Source organism: the organism of the source record quoted next, unplaced genomic scaffold, assembly GCF_019419815.1.
Source record: "Pyrus x bretschneideri cultivar Hongxiangsu unplaced genomic scaffold, Pyrus_bretschneideri_v1 Contig19, whole genome shotgun sequence".
NCBI classification, from domain to species: Eukaryota; Viridiplantae; Streptophyta; class Magnoliopsida; order Rosales; family Rosaceae; genus Pyrus; species Pyrus x bretschneideri.
In genome coordinates, this window is record NW_025999490.1 from 4,368,346 (window position 1) to 4,389,004 (window position 20,659).

The following is a 20,659-nucleotide window of genomic DNA, read 5'->3' on the forward strand; positions in this document are numbered from 1 at the left end:
ATGATTATCAAACAACTCCAAAATTACAAATAACACATACGTATTTTTTATGCACTTTATCATTTTATATTTTACGAGGCTTTTATATTTTAGGGCATAAATAAAATTCCTTTTAGACTTTACCCTAAATGGTTTTCTAAATCTAATTTAAGTTTCTATTTTTAAAACTTACCATATTTAAGTAATTATAGCACATTTATTATTTATAAACTTATCATCTGAAATTTATTCAAAATTCAAAGTCAACAGCAAAATAAAAACAATTTATATTAAAAAAAAAAACTCTTAGATACGTAAGTTTTGGTACGAATATATTGGTACATAAGTATTGGCACAAATGTATCGGTACATAAGTATCGGCACTAATGTATCTGCACATAAATTTTGATACGAATGTATTGGTACATAAATTTCTATACGAATGTATCAATATGTAAGTATCTAAACATACATAGATACGTAAAATACATATATATATATATATATGAAAAAATTCACGCACAATAAAAAGTGTGGATGATAATATATGAATTTTCTTATTATATGAACTTAATAATGATTATCCCTTTATAATATAACAGTAACAATAAATAAATATATGCCTTCGAGTCAATCCAAAAGCCTACATTACTTTCGCTCAAAATAAACCCAAATGTGAGATATGCAATTACTATACCACGGCTCCCACCACCGCTTTCCAATTAAACCCTACATTACACGGCAACGGCATGCTCCTTTCTCCCATTGCCTTGACTTTCAAACACCCTTCCCCTCCCCTATTTATTCCCACAACGACCTTTGCCATTAGAATAATCCCAATATCTCACTTCCACCCTCCTCTCCTCTCCCGGCCCAATTAATTCCCCACTCACGGCAAAGCAAAACCCCAAACAATTGATCAGAGCAAGCACGATTCCTCTTTACAAATATCAGAAGATAAAAATGAAAAAGAAGGAGACAAACTGATCAGAACAATCCTCACTTCTCTCTCTCTCTCATATCTCTGATGAAGGTTCCAATTAAGCCCCAGCAGGTATTCTTTTCTAAGTTCCCTTTGCTTCTCGTCGGGTGGGGGGATTGGGTTTGTACTATACTTTTCAGTATTTGAGTAGAGAGCAAGCATCATTTCATGATCATCACTCTTCACTCACTAGTATTAAATCTAAAGTCTAAAAGAAGGGAATGGGTCGATAAATAGTACCTCTCTCTCTCTCTCTCTTTTAGTTTCACCCCACACAACTTTTTTTTATTTTCATTTCCTTTCTTGTCTATCTTTCTAGCAGGCGATTCCTGTTGTGGGTTCTGCCCATTTTATATAAAAATCAAATTATATTTGTTTAATTTATATAATTTCTCATCAGTTTTTATCCTATTTTCTATATTTTCTTTGGGAGATGGGAAGTACTAGTGTTTTTTTATTGTACAAGTGTTAATTAATAAACAAGAAACATTGAACTCACAGGAGTAGGTGGTGAGACTATAAGAAGTGATGTTCTGCTGGGCTAAGGAGAGGATATATCCAGTGCCAGAAAAACAAACAGCAGAAAAGCGTTTCTCCTTCTCTTTTGTTTGGCTATACCTATAGCTTCGTAGCTGCTATAATATCTAGCTAGCTTTCTCTCTGTCTCTTTATCCCTCCCTTTGGTCGTCATCATCACCATGGCTTCATCAAACAGACACTGGCCAAGCATGTTCAAGTCCAAGCCTGCTAATTGCAGCACCCACCACCAATGGCAGCATGACATCAACCCTTCTCTTGTCTCAAACGGCTGCCACCGACCCTCCTCCTACTCCTCAGGTAAATCCCCAAATTCCTATTTCATCACTCACTTATTTATAACCATCTTCAACACTCATTTATGTTAAAACTCTTTTCAATATTTTATAATTATTTTTCACGAAAGTTTATACAATCCACTTTTCTATGTATAATAATCATAGTATTTTTTTTTTCATAATCCATACCAATTATGCATAATTTGTTACAAATTATTATGTTAAGTTATGTGAATGTAACAGTTGGAGGGTGTGAAGAACGCAGTCCGGAGCCAAAACCTAGATGGAACCCGAAACCGGAGCAAATTCGCATCCTCGAAGCAATCTTCAACTCCGGGATGGTGAATCCTCCGAGGGATGAGATCAGGAAGATTAGGGTTCAGCTGCAAGAGTACGGTCAAGTCGGAGACGCCAATGTGTTCTATTGGTTCCAGAACCGAAAGTCAAGAAGCAAGCACAAGCTCCGCAACCTCCACAACTCATCCAGGCAACAACAAACCCACCATCACCACACCCAGCTTCCTATCTCCACCCCCGTCTCTGCCGCCACCACTCTCAACATCATCAATGCCGCCGCCCCTTCGTCCTCGTCCTCATCCTCCTCCGAAAAGTCATCCCCCAAAGCACCAAACAACAAGGCCTTCTCCATGGGGTTCTCCACTCATGAGGCTTCAGTCAACTCTCCAACTGCTTCTGTGAACCAAAGCACTAACCTTTTCCAGCCTCACCATCCTCTCCACAACGAGGTCTTGCTCGAATCTCCGTTCTTTTTTCCAGTGCATCAGGCCAACATTAATCGTAATTTGACACAAGGGTTCTGCTTCTCTGAGCTGGCTAATGTGGTTAATGTTCCACGTCATGAGCAAACCAATAATAATAATAACAACATTGGGCCTTGCACTAATATCCTGCTGAGTGAGATCATGAACCATGGAGCAATATCAAGGAAAGAATATCACCACCATCAGGAAGATCAGATCAAGGCCATGGAGAATGTGGATCATCAGCAACACCTCAATTACAATATCGATACCACAACTCCAACTACTGCTGCAGCTTCTACTACTCCTACTGTCGCTGTTCCATCCCCCGTAATCCACAATGGTCGAGGTAAATAAACTCAAAATTTCATGTTTTGCTAATTTAGATCTCCATATATATGTGCAATAATAGTAATAGATTAGAGCATTTTTCTTTGTATTATGAAGCCATAGTATATACCAAAATGTAACAAAGTGGGATTGGTTGATGATGGGTTTTGTATTTTGGGGTGAAAGTAAGGGAAAGGGATCCTCTCCGAACCCTTTCTCCTAATCTAATAAATCAAGGAATCCATTCTATTGAAATTTGATCCAACAGTTACAAACATGAGCCTACTTTAAAAGTTATAATAATTTTAGCTTTTGGATCAAATTTCAGTGATACGAATTTTTTAATTGATGGATTATGAGGAATAGATCCAGAGAGGATCCCTTTCCGAAAGTAAGGTTTTATATCATGGGACGAAAGTGAATGCCACGTTTGTCATATATTAGGTATGGAAAGGAGGGTAGATTTGTCTTTTCGATGGGCATGAAGGTTTTAGCTTGCTAGGTTTTTGCGTTTGGGATTATGATGGACGTGTGCATGGGTTTTGATTGCCTAGTATGTTCTGTAACCTGTTTTAATTTAGGTTAGAATAATTATTACCCGGCCGGACATTACCGGACTGTTCACGTACTGGTGAAACGACGTCGCATACTGTGTGATTGTGTGACTTAATCGGGTGGTGTTTGGAGTTTTGGACAGGCGGTGTTGGTGAAGCGGGTGCAATGGCTCCGGGAGGTGTGGCGAAATCAACGGTGTTCATAAACGACGTCGCATTCGAGGTGGGTGTGGGTCCCTTCAACGTGCGTGAGGCTTTCGGGGATGACGCCGTTCTCATTCACTCCTCTGGTCAGCCCGTTCTCACCAATGAGTGGGGTCTCACCCTCCACTCTCTCCACCACGGTGGTTTCTATTATCTGGTATTAAACTTACACTTATTTTCCTTAAATTATTTGATTTCTTTTTGCTAATTAATCTTTAACAGTAACTTTATTTGGTTCCTTTCTATATGTATATCCCAAATTTTAAAAAAAAAAAACGTGATACAATAGAGATCCGGATTTAGCTAAATTGGCTAGAGTAGTATTTCTTCTTACCTAAGTTCGAATTCCACTTCGTTATGAAATATTTTAGATTATCTTGTTTGTAAAACAATGTGATTTCGTTTTGTTTTGCATCTTTATTTGTTGGCATCCAGCTAGACCACTGTTATATATGTGTGTATTTATTTTATCTATGCTTGCAGTTGATGATCATTAATGTGTTCTTCTGGGATTGTAGATATAGAAGAGGTGGAAGCTAGCTAGAGGAGACGGGCTTTGGTTTCTGTGTGCCTTTTCTCTATTTATGTCTTCTTTAATTTGTGCTAGAGTTTGCAATATTATAAGCCAGGGCTTCATCAATTTAGGGTTATTTCAGAGTTTGTGGACCTATTTATGTACTATTAATTTACTTGTTTCTGGTTATATAAAGGATGATAATATATATTTACGTGTGAGGTGTGTTTTTTCTATGAAAGGTTTAACCCCCATATCATGCTCATGTGCACGCTGGTAAACTCAAATTCAAATGAGATGATATCATCTCATAATTTCCGCTACTTTTCGATTCACTTTCTTATTGTTGAAGGGATCCAGACATCTGGTACTTTTCAATTTTTTTAACATTTGTTCTACGGCTTCCACCCAAAATTTAGATCTAATTGCCACGTTTCTTCCACAAACAACTGTCGACTATTTGTAGTTAGATGGACCTCGATTGTCAGTCCTCCCCCATCCCATATCCTTTCCATTCCTATCTATTTTTGTAGTTACGATTAAACCACGTCTAAATTTTATATTCTTATTGATTTTTGTCTTATTATTTCTATAAAAAAATCAATATAAAATATTGACGTAGCTTAACCGTGACAAAAGAATATGAAAGGATGAGAAGGGTATGGGATAGGAAGAACAGACAATCCAGGTCCTAGTTAGATTGTCACCCAAAGTATGGACAAATAAACCTGTAGTTGCTAAATAAACAAACAATATTGGCTAAAAAGAATATCTGTGATTATATGCTATATAGTTCATACGTATATGGTTTCTTTACAAAAATTGTAAACGGATGGGTGTATGATATTGTAGAAGCAACAAGTTAATCATGCATAAATTAAATTAGCTAGGAATTTCAACCAATTGTGCAGACCAAAATAGTATATAAATTAGTAATGAATTGAACTAATTAATATATGGATAATGCTTGCAAGTAATGGAATGAGCTCATCCTCAAGCTGGGAATGCAAGTATTATCCTTGGCAGGTAGGGTCTGTAAATGTGTAAAAGGAAGAGGAGGGGTGGGGGAGTAATATATCTGGCTAGGGTTATCATTGGGTCAGATATGGCCTTGCTATAGGCGTACTCAATGGAAGTTTTTGATGAACCCGATCTCTGTGTAACATATTAACCTATTGTCCGCTTATATATAATAATATGTAAAATGGTAACACCATATAATGATTATGTTTTGAATACAAAAATTCTTGACTCAATGGGACCCTGGTCAAAAAGACCCAAAAACGCTATCTCATGCAATAACGTCAAAGTGGTTGCATCATAGCCGATTCAGTTCAATATCTTAGTGACTTTCGGTTCGATCCACCAGAAGACAAAGAATTATGTAAGAAAGAGAAGCTATCTGTTAGATGGTGTACACCATTCTGCAATGTGGTAGGGCGTGCCTTACTTTGTGTACATGCACTGTTAATATGTGTGTCAATGTGTCATATTTTCTCTGAAAAATTTAGAGCATGTGTACTTATGAGAAGAAACTTACACATTAAGGCGCGCCCTAAGGAAATAAATAAATTTTAAGATGAAAAAAAAAAGGGTTGATCAGCTGAGTGGTATTTAATATATAACAATGATACACGTGTTGCCAAAATCTTGATCCGGTGTTCCCTGCAAGTTGCCATGGATCGTATGTATGTATGTATGTACACAGCATAATGAAATTAGGGCTTTTTAATGGATCTGTACATATACATACATTATGAGGTATCTGATATGATTGAAGGTGTGTGCATACAGAAAGTGAGCAGGGTGCCTTTCAGTTTCAGCAATACTTGGATACGATAGATCATCACCGTTTAATAAACATTATACATCTTGCTTCGACGACACATATCAATGAGAATCATAGGGCCTGACCAGAAACGGAAAAGTATTAATGTTTGACAAACATCCGGAATACATGATGGAATCCGATATAGGTGGGTGAAAAGAAAACAATGGAGTTTAAATATGATTACTTCATTTTAACTAATACCGAGGTTTTTTTGTGAAAAAACCCTATACCTGACGAATTGGGTAGGTGGTAAAGTTAAGAACAGTATCAGTGTCATTAGAGTGGGGTTCCCCAGGCCCGTCGATCTAAAAAATTTCAACATGGTATCCGAGCCAAGTTCGGACCCGTGCAAGCTAACGAGCTTAACAAAGAGCTGACCTTTGAGTTTCAATTGCGCTTAACAAAGAGCTGACATCTGAGTTTCAATTGCTGATTGTGGATCTTCGCACATGAGGGGGGTTTAAATATGATTACCCCACACCTGACGAATTGCACATGTAATAAAGTTGAAAACAATATCGATGTTGTTATAGTGAGATTCCCGAACTCTTCGATCCAAAAAATTTCAACAATGCATGCACTCACTACTCACAGCTGTGTGTTTAATTTCTGCCACATGCATTCTTTGCCGTACGTATATGCTTTGCAGTCGGTGATCATCAGAAGAAGGCAAGGCAGATTGTAAGCAGAGCTAGCTAGGTCAACGTTTCTTTTCTTTTTTTGGTGGTGCAGATTTGTTACGTGCAATTTGCAGTCTGAGAGGCCAACAGTACGTAGCTAGTGTTCTTACTTGGATTTGATTGAGTGATATATTTCGATCGATTGGATATATCAAACAAGACCTGCAGGTCTACCAAAATTCCTTGCCCTATAGTCTATAGCTACATGAGGCTAGGCCTACCACGTCACGTCGTACAACACTAGTCACTTGTGTGTTTACTTTTGCATGAACTATCACGTATTGTGGTGTAAGAAGATCGACCCATTTACTGCAGAGGAGACCGTGGAAAGCGATTCAAAGCATGGCGGTGGAAGGGGAAGAAGAAATCATGAAGTATTTGATGAGGTGCCTTTCCGAATCAACGTATCCAGGGTTTCTGAGAGGTATGGTTGTCGGAGAACACTATACAAGCTCGACGTGCCGCGTTAAGATTGGCTGATGTTGATCATGGCCTACACCCATGCAGTAATCTGCATTTACATGCCCCCACGAGGGACTTTCTGTACACTTCCATCATTTTCTATTTGTACGATTACGATTAAATCACGTCAATATTTTATATTACTGTTATTTTTTGTTTTATTATTTTTATAAAAAAATCAATATAAAATATTAACGTGATTTAACCGTGACCGCATAAAATAATAAAGGATGGAAATGTATGGAAACTGAAAGGGCAGAGAAGCCTGGTCCCTCCACGAGTGAATTAGGTGAAGAATGAGAGAAGAGAACAGTCACCTTGATGGGATTGTTCTTACATGTCCACAGCACGTATGTGATTTGAAGGTTTCATGTAAATAATTAATTCGGAAATTGACGTGAGGCGACAAAATACACCCATGAGGTTTCTGGTTGCATTTTAAGAAACACAAGCTTTATTATTTTTACATTGCAACATGAAGTATTACAGCTTTGATTTTGGCATGAAGTTTATAACCTAAAGTAAGCTAACTTTAGTGATTTAACTTGGACGGATCAGAGATGTTGAGTTATCTTGTGTCAGAGCAAATTTGAGTTGAGTTATCTCCTAAAAGCCTTCTAGAAGTGAGCCCGCTTGCAACATCCGCAATTAATAGATGTTTGTATAGTTAGACGTAAGTGTGACTTGAATTGTTATTTTCAACTTCAAACCTAGAAATGTACTTTGTAATTGACTCTTTCTTTTCTCGGTTAGTATTTGATATGATTAAAATCCACTCGACTACACTCGAGTCTTAAAACAATATGAGCCTCGTGTTAAACCTATATAATTGTATAAGAAATTAATGAAAAGTCCATCAAGCTGGGTCTTCGAGGGTCTGAGGCCATCTCCAATCGAAATAATCAAATATAGCCCTATCTAAAATTATAACATCTCCAACCGAAGAAACTAAACATAATCCCTTCAATATTTATTAGTTTTAAGTTTATTCTTTAAATTTATTAGTTAGTTAATTAAACTACCGTCTAATATTTTTAAATCTAGCCATTGAATTTGAATCAATTATTGCGATTGAGGTTGACCTCCAAGAAAGGGCTAAGCCGATGGCTACATTTAACCAGCCTGATGCCCATTTGGCTAAATAATGGTTTGGTTAACTCCATAGAATTATAACTCAGTCATTGGTTGGAGATGAGTTTTTGGGCAAATCATGCCATTTTTTTGCTTTTGAACTTTTAGCCCTCTCCATTGGAGATGACCTGTGTTTGCATGCTTTTTTCTACCGTGAAAGCTGATCCAACATTCACTTTCCTTTTAGTTTAACCTAGCCTAATCTTCAACCTTTGCGCACAATACATAAATTTGTTATAGGGCGGATATGTGACACTATTTTTTTTTTACACAATTTTTGACACATGTTTTGTGGAACCCACTCTGTAATGTACTTTAACAATCTAGACCATCTATTTTTTTGGACATTATTCATAGATCATCCTTGCAAAAAATTAGAAAAATTCAAAACCATTAAGACATTCATTTGTAGTGAAGAAAATGGACGAATACTATTATACAAAGAAACCCTTAATTCTCAACTCAACAGTCATATAGTTTTAGATTTCAGTGATTTTTGGCAGACATGATAATACCTAAAAGATAGACCGTTCAGATTGTTGAAATACATTACGAAATAAATCCTACAAAAATGATGTAAAAAATTATAAAAAAAAAAATGGTGCCATGAATTCGTCCCCTTTGTTATAATTCAAAACTTATATGATAAACCTCATATTAATCATGTGTCAGTTAGAAATTATCATGAACATTTGAAAGTAACCAATTATTTAGTCTGGATGAATCTTAGAAATCACGTATCTTACCGGACATCGTTTTTCATTATTTTTTTTTTGTTGGATGTTTTTCAAAGGAGACTCACTCATACAAAAATAAATAATAAAAAAAAAATCAAAATTGAAATGGTAAACGTTGGATTATTGCTGGTGAAATTAACGTGGATTTGTAGCTGATATAGTCGTAAGAGACTAGAAGAGCTGACCTTTCTTCCTAGAAACTATATCTCAAGATATATGGTGTTCCAACAAAAAATAAAAAAAAAGTATATGGTGTTGAATCCAAATAAATTAAATATATTTCCACAAGAATTTGGGTGTGTATATATTCTGTAATAACAATTGGACCCTTTCTCTATCCAATTTTAAATAAAAGAAACAAAATTACAGGTCTATGGGGTTGAATCTAAATAGTAAATGGAGCAATATCATGTTATAAACAACTCAAATCAGAAAAAAAAAAAAAAAAAAAAAGATAATAATTTTAATTTTTGAGAGGAGATTCAAATTTGAATGTAAGAGCAAAACTTCCATATATGCTTGATATGTTATCATGATATTCTAAATAAATAACACGAGATGATATGATTGCTATCACACATTTAACTAAAACACCATTACATTATTACTCTCATTTCATGTTCGTCATTCTTGAATGCAAAAGAACAAACACATGTCGGCCTAATTTTGAATAATATTTGGCTACTTAAATGATGAATATGAGTTTCTATTCAAAATCGTTCGTTGCCAATTTATAAAATTTCGTGTTTATAATTAGAATTGTTCATATTATAAATTACTTTATGAAGATCATCTTTTGCAAAATCAATTAAAATTAAGGTCGTTTAGTTATTGAATTGTATAAAAACAGATGAACAGAATTGGTAAAAGTGTTACGAACCGTCTATATATTTGTTATAATAAATTGACTAAACAACCTTATTTTTAATTCATTTTCTGCATAAATGATATTTACAAAGTAAGTCGTAAGATAAACGGATTTGATCATAAGCACAAAACTTCGTAATATATTTTTTTTCTTCGTATCTTTGGTTGTTGTGACTAAAAGGTAAAAAGGTCAAGAACTTTTATTTGGGACCGGGAATTCTTAATCATAACCACAATTTCGCCAACTAAGAGTAAAAAGAAAAAACCACAATTCCAGCTTGCTTTGGGTTGCTGGCTGTCTTCAACCTCCATTTTGCTATATTTCTCGCGAAATCCAACAAAAACCCATTCACCTCATAACTTACATACACACATCCATCCACTGCCATCGCCATGATTCTTCATTATTTATAACCAAATTTCCAAAAACCCATCATCCCAGAACTCCCTCAGATTCCTTCCAAATCGAAAGTAAAAGACAAACCCAAGAGAAACACGACAAAAATTCGCTCCTTTTTTTTGCAGTATTTGAATTTTGGAGAGGAGATGGGGGCATACAGAGCCGACGACGATTACGATTACTTGTTCAAGGTGGTGTTGATCGGCGACTCGGGCGTCGGAAAATCGAACCTTTTGGCGCGGTTCACGAAGAACGAATTCAGCCTCGAATCCAAGTCCACCATTGGCGTCGAGTTCGCCACCAGAAGCATTCGGGTCGATGATAAGGTCGTCAAGGCCCAGATTTGGGACACCGCCGGCCAGGAAAGGTTTGGATCCGCATTCTCTGTTTCTTTAAAAATCTGAAGTTTTCTTAATTAGATCTGGGAATTCGCATTTTGATTTATTTTCTGGGTTTTCTTGGTTTCCTTTGAAAATTGGGGTTGTTTTGCTAATATGGTATTGCACGGATTAGATTATCTTGTTGCTGGATCGGAAAAGGGATTGTTTTTATGGGTCTGTTTGTTTGATTGGTATTGTTTGGTTGCCGAGAATGTTGAGGAAGATATCGTGAAATTGCTAATGAAAACATTGGAGCTTTTATTTCTCATTGTTTCAGCCATGGGAGAAGGGTAACTTTTTAGTTAGCTGAGCTGAATCTTACTGCGTTTGTATTTGTTTTCGGAATCCATTTCGAACAATCTTCATTAAGTATGAACACTAGCAGATTATCTTCTTGTTGGTCGACCCCGAATAGACTGCATTGTTCGCAAATATCCATCTGATTTTGTTCTCCTTATGTAAAAGGTATCGTGCGATCACAAGCGCATACTATCGAGGTGCCGTTGGGGCCTTGCTTGTCTATGACGTTACTCGTCATGTTACGTTTGAAAATGTAGAAAGATGGTTGAAGGAGCTTCGCGATCACACGGACGCCAACATTGTGATCATGCTGGTGGGAAACAAGGGAGATCTGCGTCACCTGCGAGCCGTTTCCACCGATGATGCTAAGGCGTTTGCTGAACGAGAGAACACCTTTTTCATGGAAACTTCTGCCCTCGAGTCCATGAATGTCGAAAATGCTTTCACCGAAGTGCTGACGCAAATCCATCATGTTGTGAGCAGGAAGGACCTTGACATCGGGGATGACCCAGCAGCCTTGCCCAAGGGACAGACGATCAATGTTGGGGGCAAGGACGATGTATCAGCTGTGAAGCAAGACGGGTGTTGTTCTACGTAAAATTTGAAGGAATTGTTCCAAGTGCCTTTCGGAGTTCCATCGGGCGAGGTCATGTCTAATTGTCTATGCAGATGTTGGCCTGACTCCACCAAAATTGCTTTTCTCGACAGGATGCTAACTCTTTGAACATTATGCTTTAGATGCTCGAAAGCTTGTCCATGTTACCCAAAAATTTAGGATGTTAAGAATATGTTGTTTTTTCCTTTGATTCGATTTGAACTACTTGCTTCCCGTTGTGTACTATTGTTCTTTCTTGGTTGAGTTTTATATCAAATTCATTTGTTTGGAAAACAAGTAACTTCGCCGCATCTCCAGCACAAAAAGTGAAAATTCAAAATTCGAAACGGACTGGCGATTAAACGGGTTCCAAAAGTTTTCTTTAGTTATATGAATTTCGTGGTTATCTTGCTGATTGCTAGGACTATCACTATTTTTGTGCCATGTTCTGATTCAGATGAAATATCGAATTCGCACCACAAGATTGCTTCTTTAAACTTCGATTAATAAGTGCGAGAGCTATTGATTTAAAATTGAATCGAAATTTCGGAGAAGAAGACTAGCTCACCAGGAACTGGTGGAGAAATGGGGCTCATGAGCGTTAAGCTTCATCGGGTTTGTCGGGAGGAGGAAGTGGAGGAGAATCGTCGTCGTGGCGGTCGGAAGAGGGTAGAGGATCACCGCCCTTGATGAACCAACCGCGGGCAAAAAAACGAAACTCCAGCGAGAATGGTGCTGCCCCAGGCGGGAGAGTACCATCTGCTGTACTGCCTGATGGCAAACTTCCACTGCTCCCGGAGTGTCACCGCGTCTGGGATTTCTGGGTCGGACGGGTTCAGGAAGTGGACGTTTTGGCCCGAGAAACTACTGTTGGGTTTGTTCGTATGGGAGTTGTTGATATAAGAAATACGAACGTTTGGAGGTGTTTTGTTGGGTTTGGGTTTAGTCATGGCTGGTGAATCGGTCGGCTCCCCCAAGTTTTGTTTGTGTTTCAGGTTTCGCCGAAGAGGAAAGTGTTTTTCTTTTGTTATATATTCCCGGCGTTTCCCACCTTTCCTAATGGACATATGGCTAACTCTCGCAGCCGAGGAACTGCGATAGAACTGGCTAACCGACTTGTCCGACCATCAAATATCGACAAGATCTCACTTACATTTCATCGATAACATAAATCTTTTATCGATACAGTAAACCCCTATAAATGTTTTACACAGTAAATATTCCAAAAGTTCCTAAAAGGTCTAAAAAATCCAATGGGTTTTTACCACATAAGAGTAAAATAATTTCTAATTGGTTTTTCCATTACCGATAAAATTCTAACGGCAGCATGACCATGTTTTGCTTCAAGTTAGATCATTTGCGGGCTTCAACCTTCTTCTGTTCTTTGGCTGAAACAATTAGGAGTTGAACAATTACAGTTCTTGAAGATCCAGAACAGAGAAATCGACCCAAAAAAAGAAAAACGAAAAAAGAAAGAAGAAATAAGTTGTGGGGGTCTCAGAACATTACCAGCTTTTTCTTCTTCTCTCTTTTTAGCAGCTTCTGCCCTTTGCTCTCGTATAAGAGCTAAACGCTCTGCAGGATCAACAAAATGATATCAATAAAAATTCAAAACTATAGCGCTAAAAATGTAAATCCAACCCATAGGAGCTCCTTTCATTCATTGTTCTTCTCTAAAGAACCCATATCTTTCAGCATTAAAATGTGCAGCAAACAATAGGTGTGATAATAGAAAGTGACTAAATTTTGAAGAGATTCTAACATATAACTGGTTGTAATCCTCTTACTCGTATCTGTCTCATCACGTGAATGTGTCACGTGATGAAAGAGATGATAATAGGAGGTTATCCCCGATTACACCCAGAATTTCCCCCCAATAGACATTAGAACGGATTTAAAGGTACTTTTTGCAAACAATAATCAACGACAATTACCTAAATCTTTCCTTGCTTGTTCAGTTTTTCCCTGTTCTTGCAACCTCATATATCTCTCACGGGCTCTCTGTTTCTCTAATTCTTCTCTGAAAACAAATGAACAAAAATTGAGGAAGTCCAAACCGATTAAGATGAAATAACTACGAATAGAACTTATATTCCGCTGACAAACCTTTCACGCCTTGAGAGTTCAGTTGTCCTTCCCATCTGTAGAGATAAAACAAATAATTCTCTCTCATAAAATTCACTACCATAATTCACAAGCTATTCTCAAAGAAATTTGCAGAACTTACATCAACATCTCGAGCTTTCACAGTCTTTGGCTTTACCAAATTGGGATTTTCAATCTCAATAATCCCTTGGATCCCCTTCTTCTTCTGCTAAAATTATTTGACAACACGAAAAAAGATTCACATTATTACAAACCAAGACAAACAAAAAACCAAACTTTTTCTACAAGGATGACAGTTCATGTTAACTAACCTCATCTTGTCCTTCGGATTCATCTCCGGACTCCTCTTCGGAACTTGCTACAAAATCTACTTCAACTTCATCATGTTCAGCTTCTCGCTAACGAAAACAAACAAAATAACTTTCTTAAGCCAAAAAATCAAATGTTTCGCATCACTATATAATATGTGAGTGCGAGAAGGACAAACCTTCGAAAAAGTTCGAGGACGGCTGGAGGTACCAGCAACTGCAAATTTACAAATACAAGAAATAGGATATCAGAATTGCTTAATTTGGAAACAATTAACCGATCTGCGACTCAAACAAACCAAAACAACCAAAATTCATATCAATTACCTAAATTTTACGTCAAATCGTTTTCATGGTCTAAAAAAGTTGTAACATCAAACAAACCAACAATCCAAATTCATATAACTTCAATTCAATTACTCACAAAACACAACATGATCAAACAACACATATACAACTTGCCAATTCAACGAGTCCAAGGGCCTTAATCCTCTGTTTGGTTACCCAGAAAACGCCCAGAAAGTTGGATGGAAAGCAAAAGTAAAACAACAAACTAGGTTTTTTTTTTTTTTTTAAATTAAAGTTAAGAATTAAGATGTATTTAGCTTACGAAGATCTTCGGGAGTGGAGAACTGGCGATGGCCGGTGGGCTTGCTCTTGAACTTCCCCCTTACCATCGTTTGAATTCAAAAGGAAGACGAAACGACACCGGAAAATTCCGGCTCAAGAATCTGATCAGAAAATAATCGGAAATTTTGGTGGATTCTGGTGTTTATTTGGGGGCTAGGGTTTCGATACAATTCGACTGGGAAATCCAAAAACCCTAGTCGAATCGTCCTTCTTTGAGATCTGAGCGCCGTGTTGTGGAGGGAAATCCTCAAAATCCCTCTATAAATATGTGAATGCTTTCGGTTTTGTTGACTTTGACTATTCCAATAATTTTGAATGTCCTGCGTAAACAAAGGGCCCAATTACTTGCAAAGCCCCATTGTAAATATTTAATGAGCTTGACTACAAAGACCCAATTTCTCTCCACTCCCACAAAATGATAGAAAACTCGATAGAAGAGTGGAAGGCTAAGTCTCACAATAGGCAAACAATAATGTGGTTTAAATTTATCTTTGACAAGAAACAAACCTAAAATCTCTCACTTACAAGTGAAGAGGAATACTAGTAGAATGTAATACTAAGTGACACCTTCCTTTAAAAAATAAATTTATTATTATTAAGGGAAGACGGTAGGGTTCGAAATTGTTAAAACTCCATTTAGGGAATCCAACTGCCACATATGAGAACTCATTTAACGACTTAACAAAAATCTTTGTGTCCCTAAAGATTGAACCGTTGGATCCCATAGGTAAAAAGAAGATGAAAAGACAAAAAAATATATGTAGGGCTCGGGCTGACGCTATGTCAGGCGCGTCTGCCATGGCTGCCAGCAGCTTCATTTCATTTGCACGTAGTGGGTTATGAATCCAGATCCTTTTTGTGAGGATTCCAATGATTCGTGAATTATATTTGTTTATCGTACATTGTGTGATTAAAAATCATTTTAAATTTTTTTATTTAAAATTAAACATAAATAGTATCTGACAAAAATTGATCACACGATATACAATAAATGGACACAATTCATAGATTTCCATAATCTTCATAAAGAGGATCCTCTTGGTGGGTTACATCTAACTCATAATTCATATGGGCCCCACTCAATTTTGTGTCAGTAAAACCAGTCCTCATTTGTAGTGTTTTTAATACATATGCGGACAATCCCTCTAATATAAGGACTAGAATTCTACTCCACTGAAAGCACAAAGATCTTAAATTTAAAGACATACGGTAATAGAGGGCGGTAAGGGCTTTGATTAAGGACTCTTAGAGATTCTCTAATAATTTTGAGACGAAAGAAATTTCAAACTCAAAATACATGAGTAGAAACTCAACATACTATTTGTGGGTGCAAATTTCTTGCTCCTTGTTCTTGGACAAAATTGCACCTACAAAACAAATAACACCTTAGGTCAAGGCCAAGAGCCTCATGTGCTCACGATGAATAAGGGGGCTTTGGTAGAAAAACCTCTGATGCCAAAGTTAGAATTTTGAGAGAAAAGTGTTTGGAGAATTTTGAGAATTTGGACTTGAATTTTGGAGAGAATGATGGGGTTCTTATAAGGGTGTGGCCGGGTCCTTTGGGAGAGGGAGAACTGGGCACTTGGATGAATTTGTGGGCTAGGTTCATGATTTGTGTTTAATTAGCTAATTAATTGAATAATTAACCAATTAATCTAGCTAATTAATATAATAAATATGGAACGATTTACGGGTTACCTTGTAGAGAATATTTGATGAGGATAAATGAAATAGGTTTAAAAATAAACTCCTATTTGGGCACTTTTGACTTGATTGAGGGAGGATTGTCTATTGCTCATGTATATGAATTTCGGTATGCCTTGAGGGTAATTTTGTTCTTTTAATCCAAAAATTCACATATCGTCTCTTGATTATTTTTGGCTGTACACTATTTATTATAATATTATGATATTGGAAGGATGGAAACGGTTTGGTTTGGGGATGAAAATGCTATATCCATCCCCATAACCACGAAAATTAACCATATCCATAACCGCAAATTAACTATCAGGAATTATCCATAACCATATTCACTGAGTAACGGATTTTCAATCGGTTATTGGTTATATCTATCTTCGTCAAAAAACGAAAAAAATATATATATTTATCCAATTGACGCATTATAAATTTTAGTAGATACTAATTCGTCATTAAATAGCAACATCCAATTACAAAAAAACTAACAATATATTTGAAGTTGTTCATGATAACATCATCAATTTCTTGGCAGTGAGACTCTTGAAGAGAGATGAATCTGATAAACTTGTAATATTTGATAATTAATATATAAAATGATTCAATGAATTAATTTGGTTGAGTATAACAATAAAAGTATTGAATTGATGAGGTTATTGGTATGCCCCATACATGATGTTTGGTGTATAATAAAGATAGTATAGGGTTTGATGCATACATAATGAATTAGTATAGGGAGGATTCGGTAAATTGAATAAAGTTATATTATATATCAAATATATATATATATTCGTGTCGGATTTAGGGACAGATATGGATTGGGAACCCTTATAACCGTATCCAAAACCATAACCGAGTAAAGTTCACTGTTTTTCCCCATATTCATATCATACCCGAATTTTCATATCCAAATTCAATTCATTCGGACGGTTATCCAAGGTTATTAGGTTTAACAATTAGAATTATCATCTCTAATTGGAGCATATGCATTATTGTAAAAAAGGGTTTTTTGAAATGGATCAAAAGTAACTAAAAATTGAACATATTTCAAAAATCAAAAGTGACTAAAAATTGAACCTATTTCAAAAGGTAGTCTATAAAATTGAACCTATTTTAAATTTTTCCTTGTAAAAAAAAGAGATCCCCCACCAATCCCCATCGACCCGCGCCCTCTACACCTACTTTTTGGGAAAAAAATAAAGAACCAATTCATTATTCACCAAGCACAATAGACCAAAACGAAACTAGAGCCACATCAAATTTAGCGTCACCAAACGACCACGTCTCTTTTTTTTCATGGACGACAAACTACAACGTGTCACTCATCAACTTTTGTTGTGATGGATATGTACTTAGAGCACTCCCACCGTTGCATTTAGCTCGGGGGACCGGCTCCAGAACAAAGGCCCGAGGGCCGGTGGACGGCGTCCAGCGTGACGCAGGCCGGGGGACGGGGGAGGCCCGAGGGCCAGGCCCGTGAGGGATTGCCAGCCCTTGAGCCCGAGGTGGGAGTGACGCAAGGCTGACGCCAGGATGGCGTCAGCGTAATATTTTATTTTTTTTGTGTCAGGCGCGTGCACCCCACCCGCGCGTGGGGGCGCGTCCTGACACGTTGGCCTGCAGAGTTCCATACCTCGTCGTTGCCTGCTTCTATCAAGGTTTCCGGAACGCCTTGGCCTGCAGATCTGAGCCGCAGCTTGGATGACTCGACGGGAATGTGAGGCTCTGCCCCTTCTTATGTCGTCATCTCTCATTTGACGCTCCTCATCTTCTTCCCTCTCATTTCTTACCCCCTGCTGATTGAACATTGATTCTGATTGGTTAAACAAGTCTTCCTCTTCCTGATTCAATTCCCACATCATCCTTGAGGAAGAAGAAGAAGACATTGAAAGAAAGAAACAGAAACTATGAATATTGAAACTGATTTTTGTGAATAAGGAAGCAGAAATTATGAATAATGATAGAGATCTTGAGAATTTTGGTGTGAGATTTGTGAAGATGGATGGTGGATTATATAGAGGATTCAGAAAGGATTAGGTTCTGCATAATGCCACGTGGCATGCCGTCATTCGTTAAAAATCTGATGGAAATCTATCATCCAAGATTGTTAACAGATTATGACACGTGGCATGCCGTCATTCGTTTAAAATCTGATGGAAATCTATCCTCAAAGATTGTGAACCGATTATGACACGTGGCGCGACGTGATTGGTTAATAATCTTATCAGAAATCCATATTATAATTATTTATTTTGTATTATTTAATAATACTTAGGATAATGACACGTGGCGCACCGACAACGATTAAAAATCTTATCCGATATTACATTTAAAATTATTTTGTATTAATTTTATAAATAAAAAAAATACTAATATTTTATTGCCTATTGCCAGGGCTATAGAAGTGTAACGGTGGAGATGCAAAATCTATTGCCAGGGCTACTTACTGTTCATTAAGGGCAATTACTGTTCATTAGGTGGATTGAATAGTGTATTGCCAGGGGGGAGGGCTCCAACGCTGGAGTTGCTCTTATAAATACCAGTTGGTCTTCTCCCAAATAAAAAAAAAAAAAAAACCAGTTGGTCAAATATCTAAGAAATTCACGGACTCCGTACTTGACTCTTCTTTAGGTATGCAAGACTAATTCAGGAATGTGCATGTTTTTGCACCATGGCATCTAACTTCCTGTGAATTAAATATACAAGTATTGTTCTGTTTGATCTGAGCGATATTCTAATGTCATCAGATTACCGACAGGAGAATCCGAGCTTCGGTGTATAGGGTTGTCCCACGCTGATCGAGCCAGCTTGACTACATTCCGTTTGCAAACATGGGGGACAAGAAACTTCACGTTGCCATGTATCCTTGGTTTGCAATGGGGCACCTGATCGGCCACAGAATCTCCTTCTTTGTCCCCTTCAAAACCCTACAAAAGTTAGAGGCTTTTAATCTCTACCCGGATCGCATTGCCTTCATCCCCATCAATGTCCCTCACGTTGACGGGCTTCCACCGGGCACCGAAACCACAGCTGACGTTCCTTTCCCCCTGCACTCGCTCCTCATAACCGCCATGGACCTCACCAGGCCTGCAGTTGGACAAGCCCTCAGGGAACTCAAGCCCGATATTGTTTTCTTCGACTTCACGCATTGGCTGCCGGAGTTGTTACATGAGCTTGATATGGGTATTAAGTCCATACATTACTGCATAATTAGTCCTGCAACTATCGGGTACCTGTCAATTCCCGAAAGGAATCCGATGGAGAAACAGCTAACAGCGGCTGACCTTATCCTGCCTCCGCCATCCTTCCCTGCATCATCGATTACCCTACGAACGCATGAAGCTCGTGGGCTTGTAGCGGGCATGTCGACAGAATTCGGCAGTGGGGTGACATTCACGCAACGCCAATTTCTTAGTTTTAGTGGATGTGATGCTATTGCTTTCAAAACTTGTAGAGAGATGGAAGGGCCCTATTGCGATTATATCGAAACCCAATATAAGAAGCCGGTGATTCTGGCAGGGCCGGTGGTGCCAGAGATCCCAACTACAGAGTTGGACGAGAAATGGGCAAAATGGCTTGAAGGGTTCGAGGCCAAAAGCATGATTTACTGCGCATTTGGAAGCGAATGCATTCTGAAAATTGATCAGTTTCAAGAATTGTTGTTGGGTTTTGAGCTCACAGGTTTGCCCTTCTTCGTGGCGCTGAAGCCGCCTATGGGAGCTGAATCGATCGAGTCAGCATTGCCGGAAGGGTTTGAGGAGAGGACACGTGGAAGAGGGGTTGTTTACGGGGGTTGGGTTCAGCAGCCATTGTTCTTGAGGCACCCTTCTGTGGGGTGCTTTGTGACTCATTGCGGCTCAGGGTCTTTGTCCGAGGCGCTAGCGAATGAGTGCCAATTGGTGCTGCTGCCGAATGTGGGTGATCAGATCATCAATGCCCGAATGATGGGTCACGATCTGAAGGTTGGAGTCGAAGTGGAGAAAGGAGACTTAGACGGGCTGTTCACGAAGGAGGGTGTTGCCAAGGCAGTGGAAGCTGTGATGGAGGATGGCGGTGAGGTAGCTGAGGAGGTGAGGAGCAACCATGCAAAATGGAGGGAATTTCTCTCCGGCAAAGGGCTTGGTAGCTCTTATTTGGATAGTTTTGAACAAAAGCTGCATCAACTGCTTGAATGATTTTCTCTAGGTAGCCTTTGACGAAGTAAACTTCCTCAATTTGTTTTCTTCTGCACTCTACGATAACTATCTTGATTGATAGAAGTTTATGCTTAAATCTTGTTCTTTGAAACTTCATTCCTAGGAAGAATGTTGGAATTTATGTTGCAGTAAATGAAACAAATTACTAGACGTGTTATGAATTGAATGGATTTGTAGCACCACGGCAACATTCCATATATAT

At 37.9% G+C, this 20,659-nt stretch overlaps 4 protein-coding genes across 5 annotated transcripts; 3 read left to right on the top strand and 1 right to left on the bottom strand.

Annotated features, from left to right (window-relative positions):
• Nucleotides 1-896: 896 nt before the first annotated feature.
• On the top strand, nt 897-4,353 carry LOC103937754 (WUSCHEL-related homeobox 9). Its single transcript, XM_009347736.3, has 5 exons — nt 897-1,033; nt 1,463-1,798; nt 2,020-2,886; nt 3,565-3,782; nt 4,144-4,353. The coding sequence occupies exons 2-5, from the start codon at nt 1,660-1,662 to the stop codon at nt 4,147-4,149; spliced, it is 1,230 nt and encodes a 409-aa protein (XP_009346011.2). The 5' UTR covers nt 897-1,033; nt 1,463-1,659; the 3' UTR covers nt 4,150-4,353.
• Nucleotides 4,354-10,074: 5,721 nt separating this feature from the next.
• Nucleotides 10,075-11,819, top strand: LOC103937653 (ras-related protein RABA1f-like). The gene is made up of 2 exons (XM_009347630.3): nt 10,075-10,614; nt 11,093-11,819. Exons 1-2 carry the CDS (start codon nt 10,394-10,396, stop codon nt 11,523-11,525), a joined length of 654 nt encoding a protein of 217 aa, XP_009345905.2. The 5' UTR covers nt 10,075-10,393; the 3' UTR covers nt 11,526-11,819.
• Nucleotides 11,820-12,656: 837 nt separating this feature from the next.
• On the bottom strand, nt 12,657-14,820 carry LOC103937498 (28 kDa heat- and acid-stable phosphoprotein). Of its 2 annotated transcripts, none has more exons than XM_009347477.3 (8): nt 14,547-14,820; nt 14,116-14,153; nt 13,940-14,026; nt 13,750-13,836; nt 13,629-13,663; nt 13,457-13,542; nt 13,032-13,097; nt 12,657-12,910 (listed from the first exon to the last, which is right to left on the bottom strand). In XM_009347477.3, the coding sequence occupies exons 1-8, from the start codon at nt 14,611-14,613 to the stop codon at nt 12,876-12,878; spliced, it is 501 nt and encodes a 166-aa protein (XP_009345752.2). In that variant the 5' UTR covers nt 14,614-14,820; the 3' UTR covers nt 12,657-12,875. The 2 variants fall into 2 exon arrangements, with proteins under 2 accessions (XP_009345752.2, XP_009345817.2); XM_009347542.3 differs by having other exon boundaries at nt 13,750-13,833; nt 14,547-14,818.
• Nucleotides 14,821-18,826: 4,006 nt separating this feature from the next.
• LOC103937407 (cyanidin 3-O-galactoside 2''-O-xylosyltransferase FGGT1-like) lies at nt 18,827-20,607 on the top strand. Its single transcript, XM_048582578.1, has one exon. It carries the CDS (start codon nt 19,093-19,095, stop codon nt 20,434-20,436), a length of 1,344 nt encoding a protein of 447 aa, XP_048438535.1. The 5' UTR covers nt 18,827-19,092; the 3' UTR covers nt 20,437-20,607.
• Nucleotides 20,608-20,659: the final 52 nt, after the last annotated feature.

Excerpts from the sequence above, each read along its gene's own strand:
- LOC103937754 (XM_009347736.3), top strand. The coding sequence starts at position 1,660 with ATGGCTTCATCAAACAGACACTGGCCAAGCATGTTCAAGTCCAAGCCT. Across the intron at positions 1,799-2,019 it reads ACCCTCCTCCTACTCCTCAG|TTGGAGGGTGTGAAGAACGC; the intron begins GTAAATCCCCAA and ends TGAATGTAACAG. Across the intron at positions 2,887-3,564 it reads CGTAATCCACAATGGTCGAG|GCGGTGTTGGTGAAGCGGGT; the intron begins GTAAATAAACTC and ends AGTTTTGGACAG.
- LOC103937653 (XM_009347630.3), top strand. The coding sequence starts at position 10,394 with ATGGGGGCATACAGAGCCGACGACGATTACGATTACTTGTTCAAGGTG. Across the intron at positions 10,615-11,092 it reads GACACCGCCGGCCAGGAAAG|GTATCGTGCGATCACAAGCG; the intron begins GTTTGGATCCGC and ends CTTATGTAAAAG.
- LOC103937498 (XM_009347477.3), bottom strand. The coding sequence starts at position 14,613 with ATGGTAAGGGGGAAGTTCAAGAGCAAGCCCACCGGCCATCGCCAGTTC. Across the intron at positions 14,154-14,546 it reads CTCCACTCCCGAAGATCTTC|TTGCTGGTACCTCCAGCCGT; the intron begins GTAAGCTAAATA and ends GTAAATTTGCAG. Across the intron at positions 13,664-13,749 it reads TGAAAGCTCGAGATGTTGAT|ATGGGAAGGACAACTGAACT; the intron begins GTAAGTTCTGCA and ends TTATCTCTACAG.
- LOC103937407 (XM_048582578.1), top strand. The coding sequence starts at position 19,093 with ATGGGGGACAAGAAACTTCACGTTGCCATGTATCCTTGGTTTGCAATG.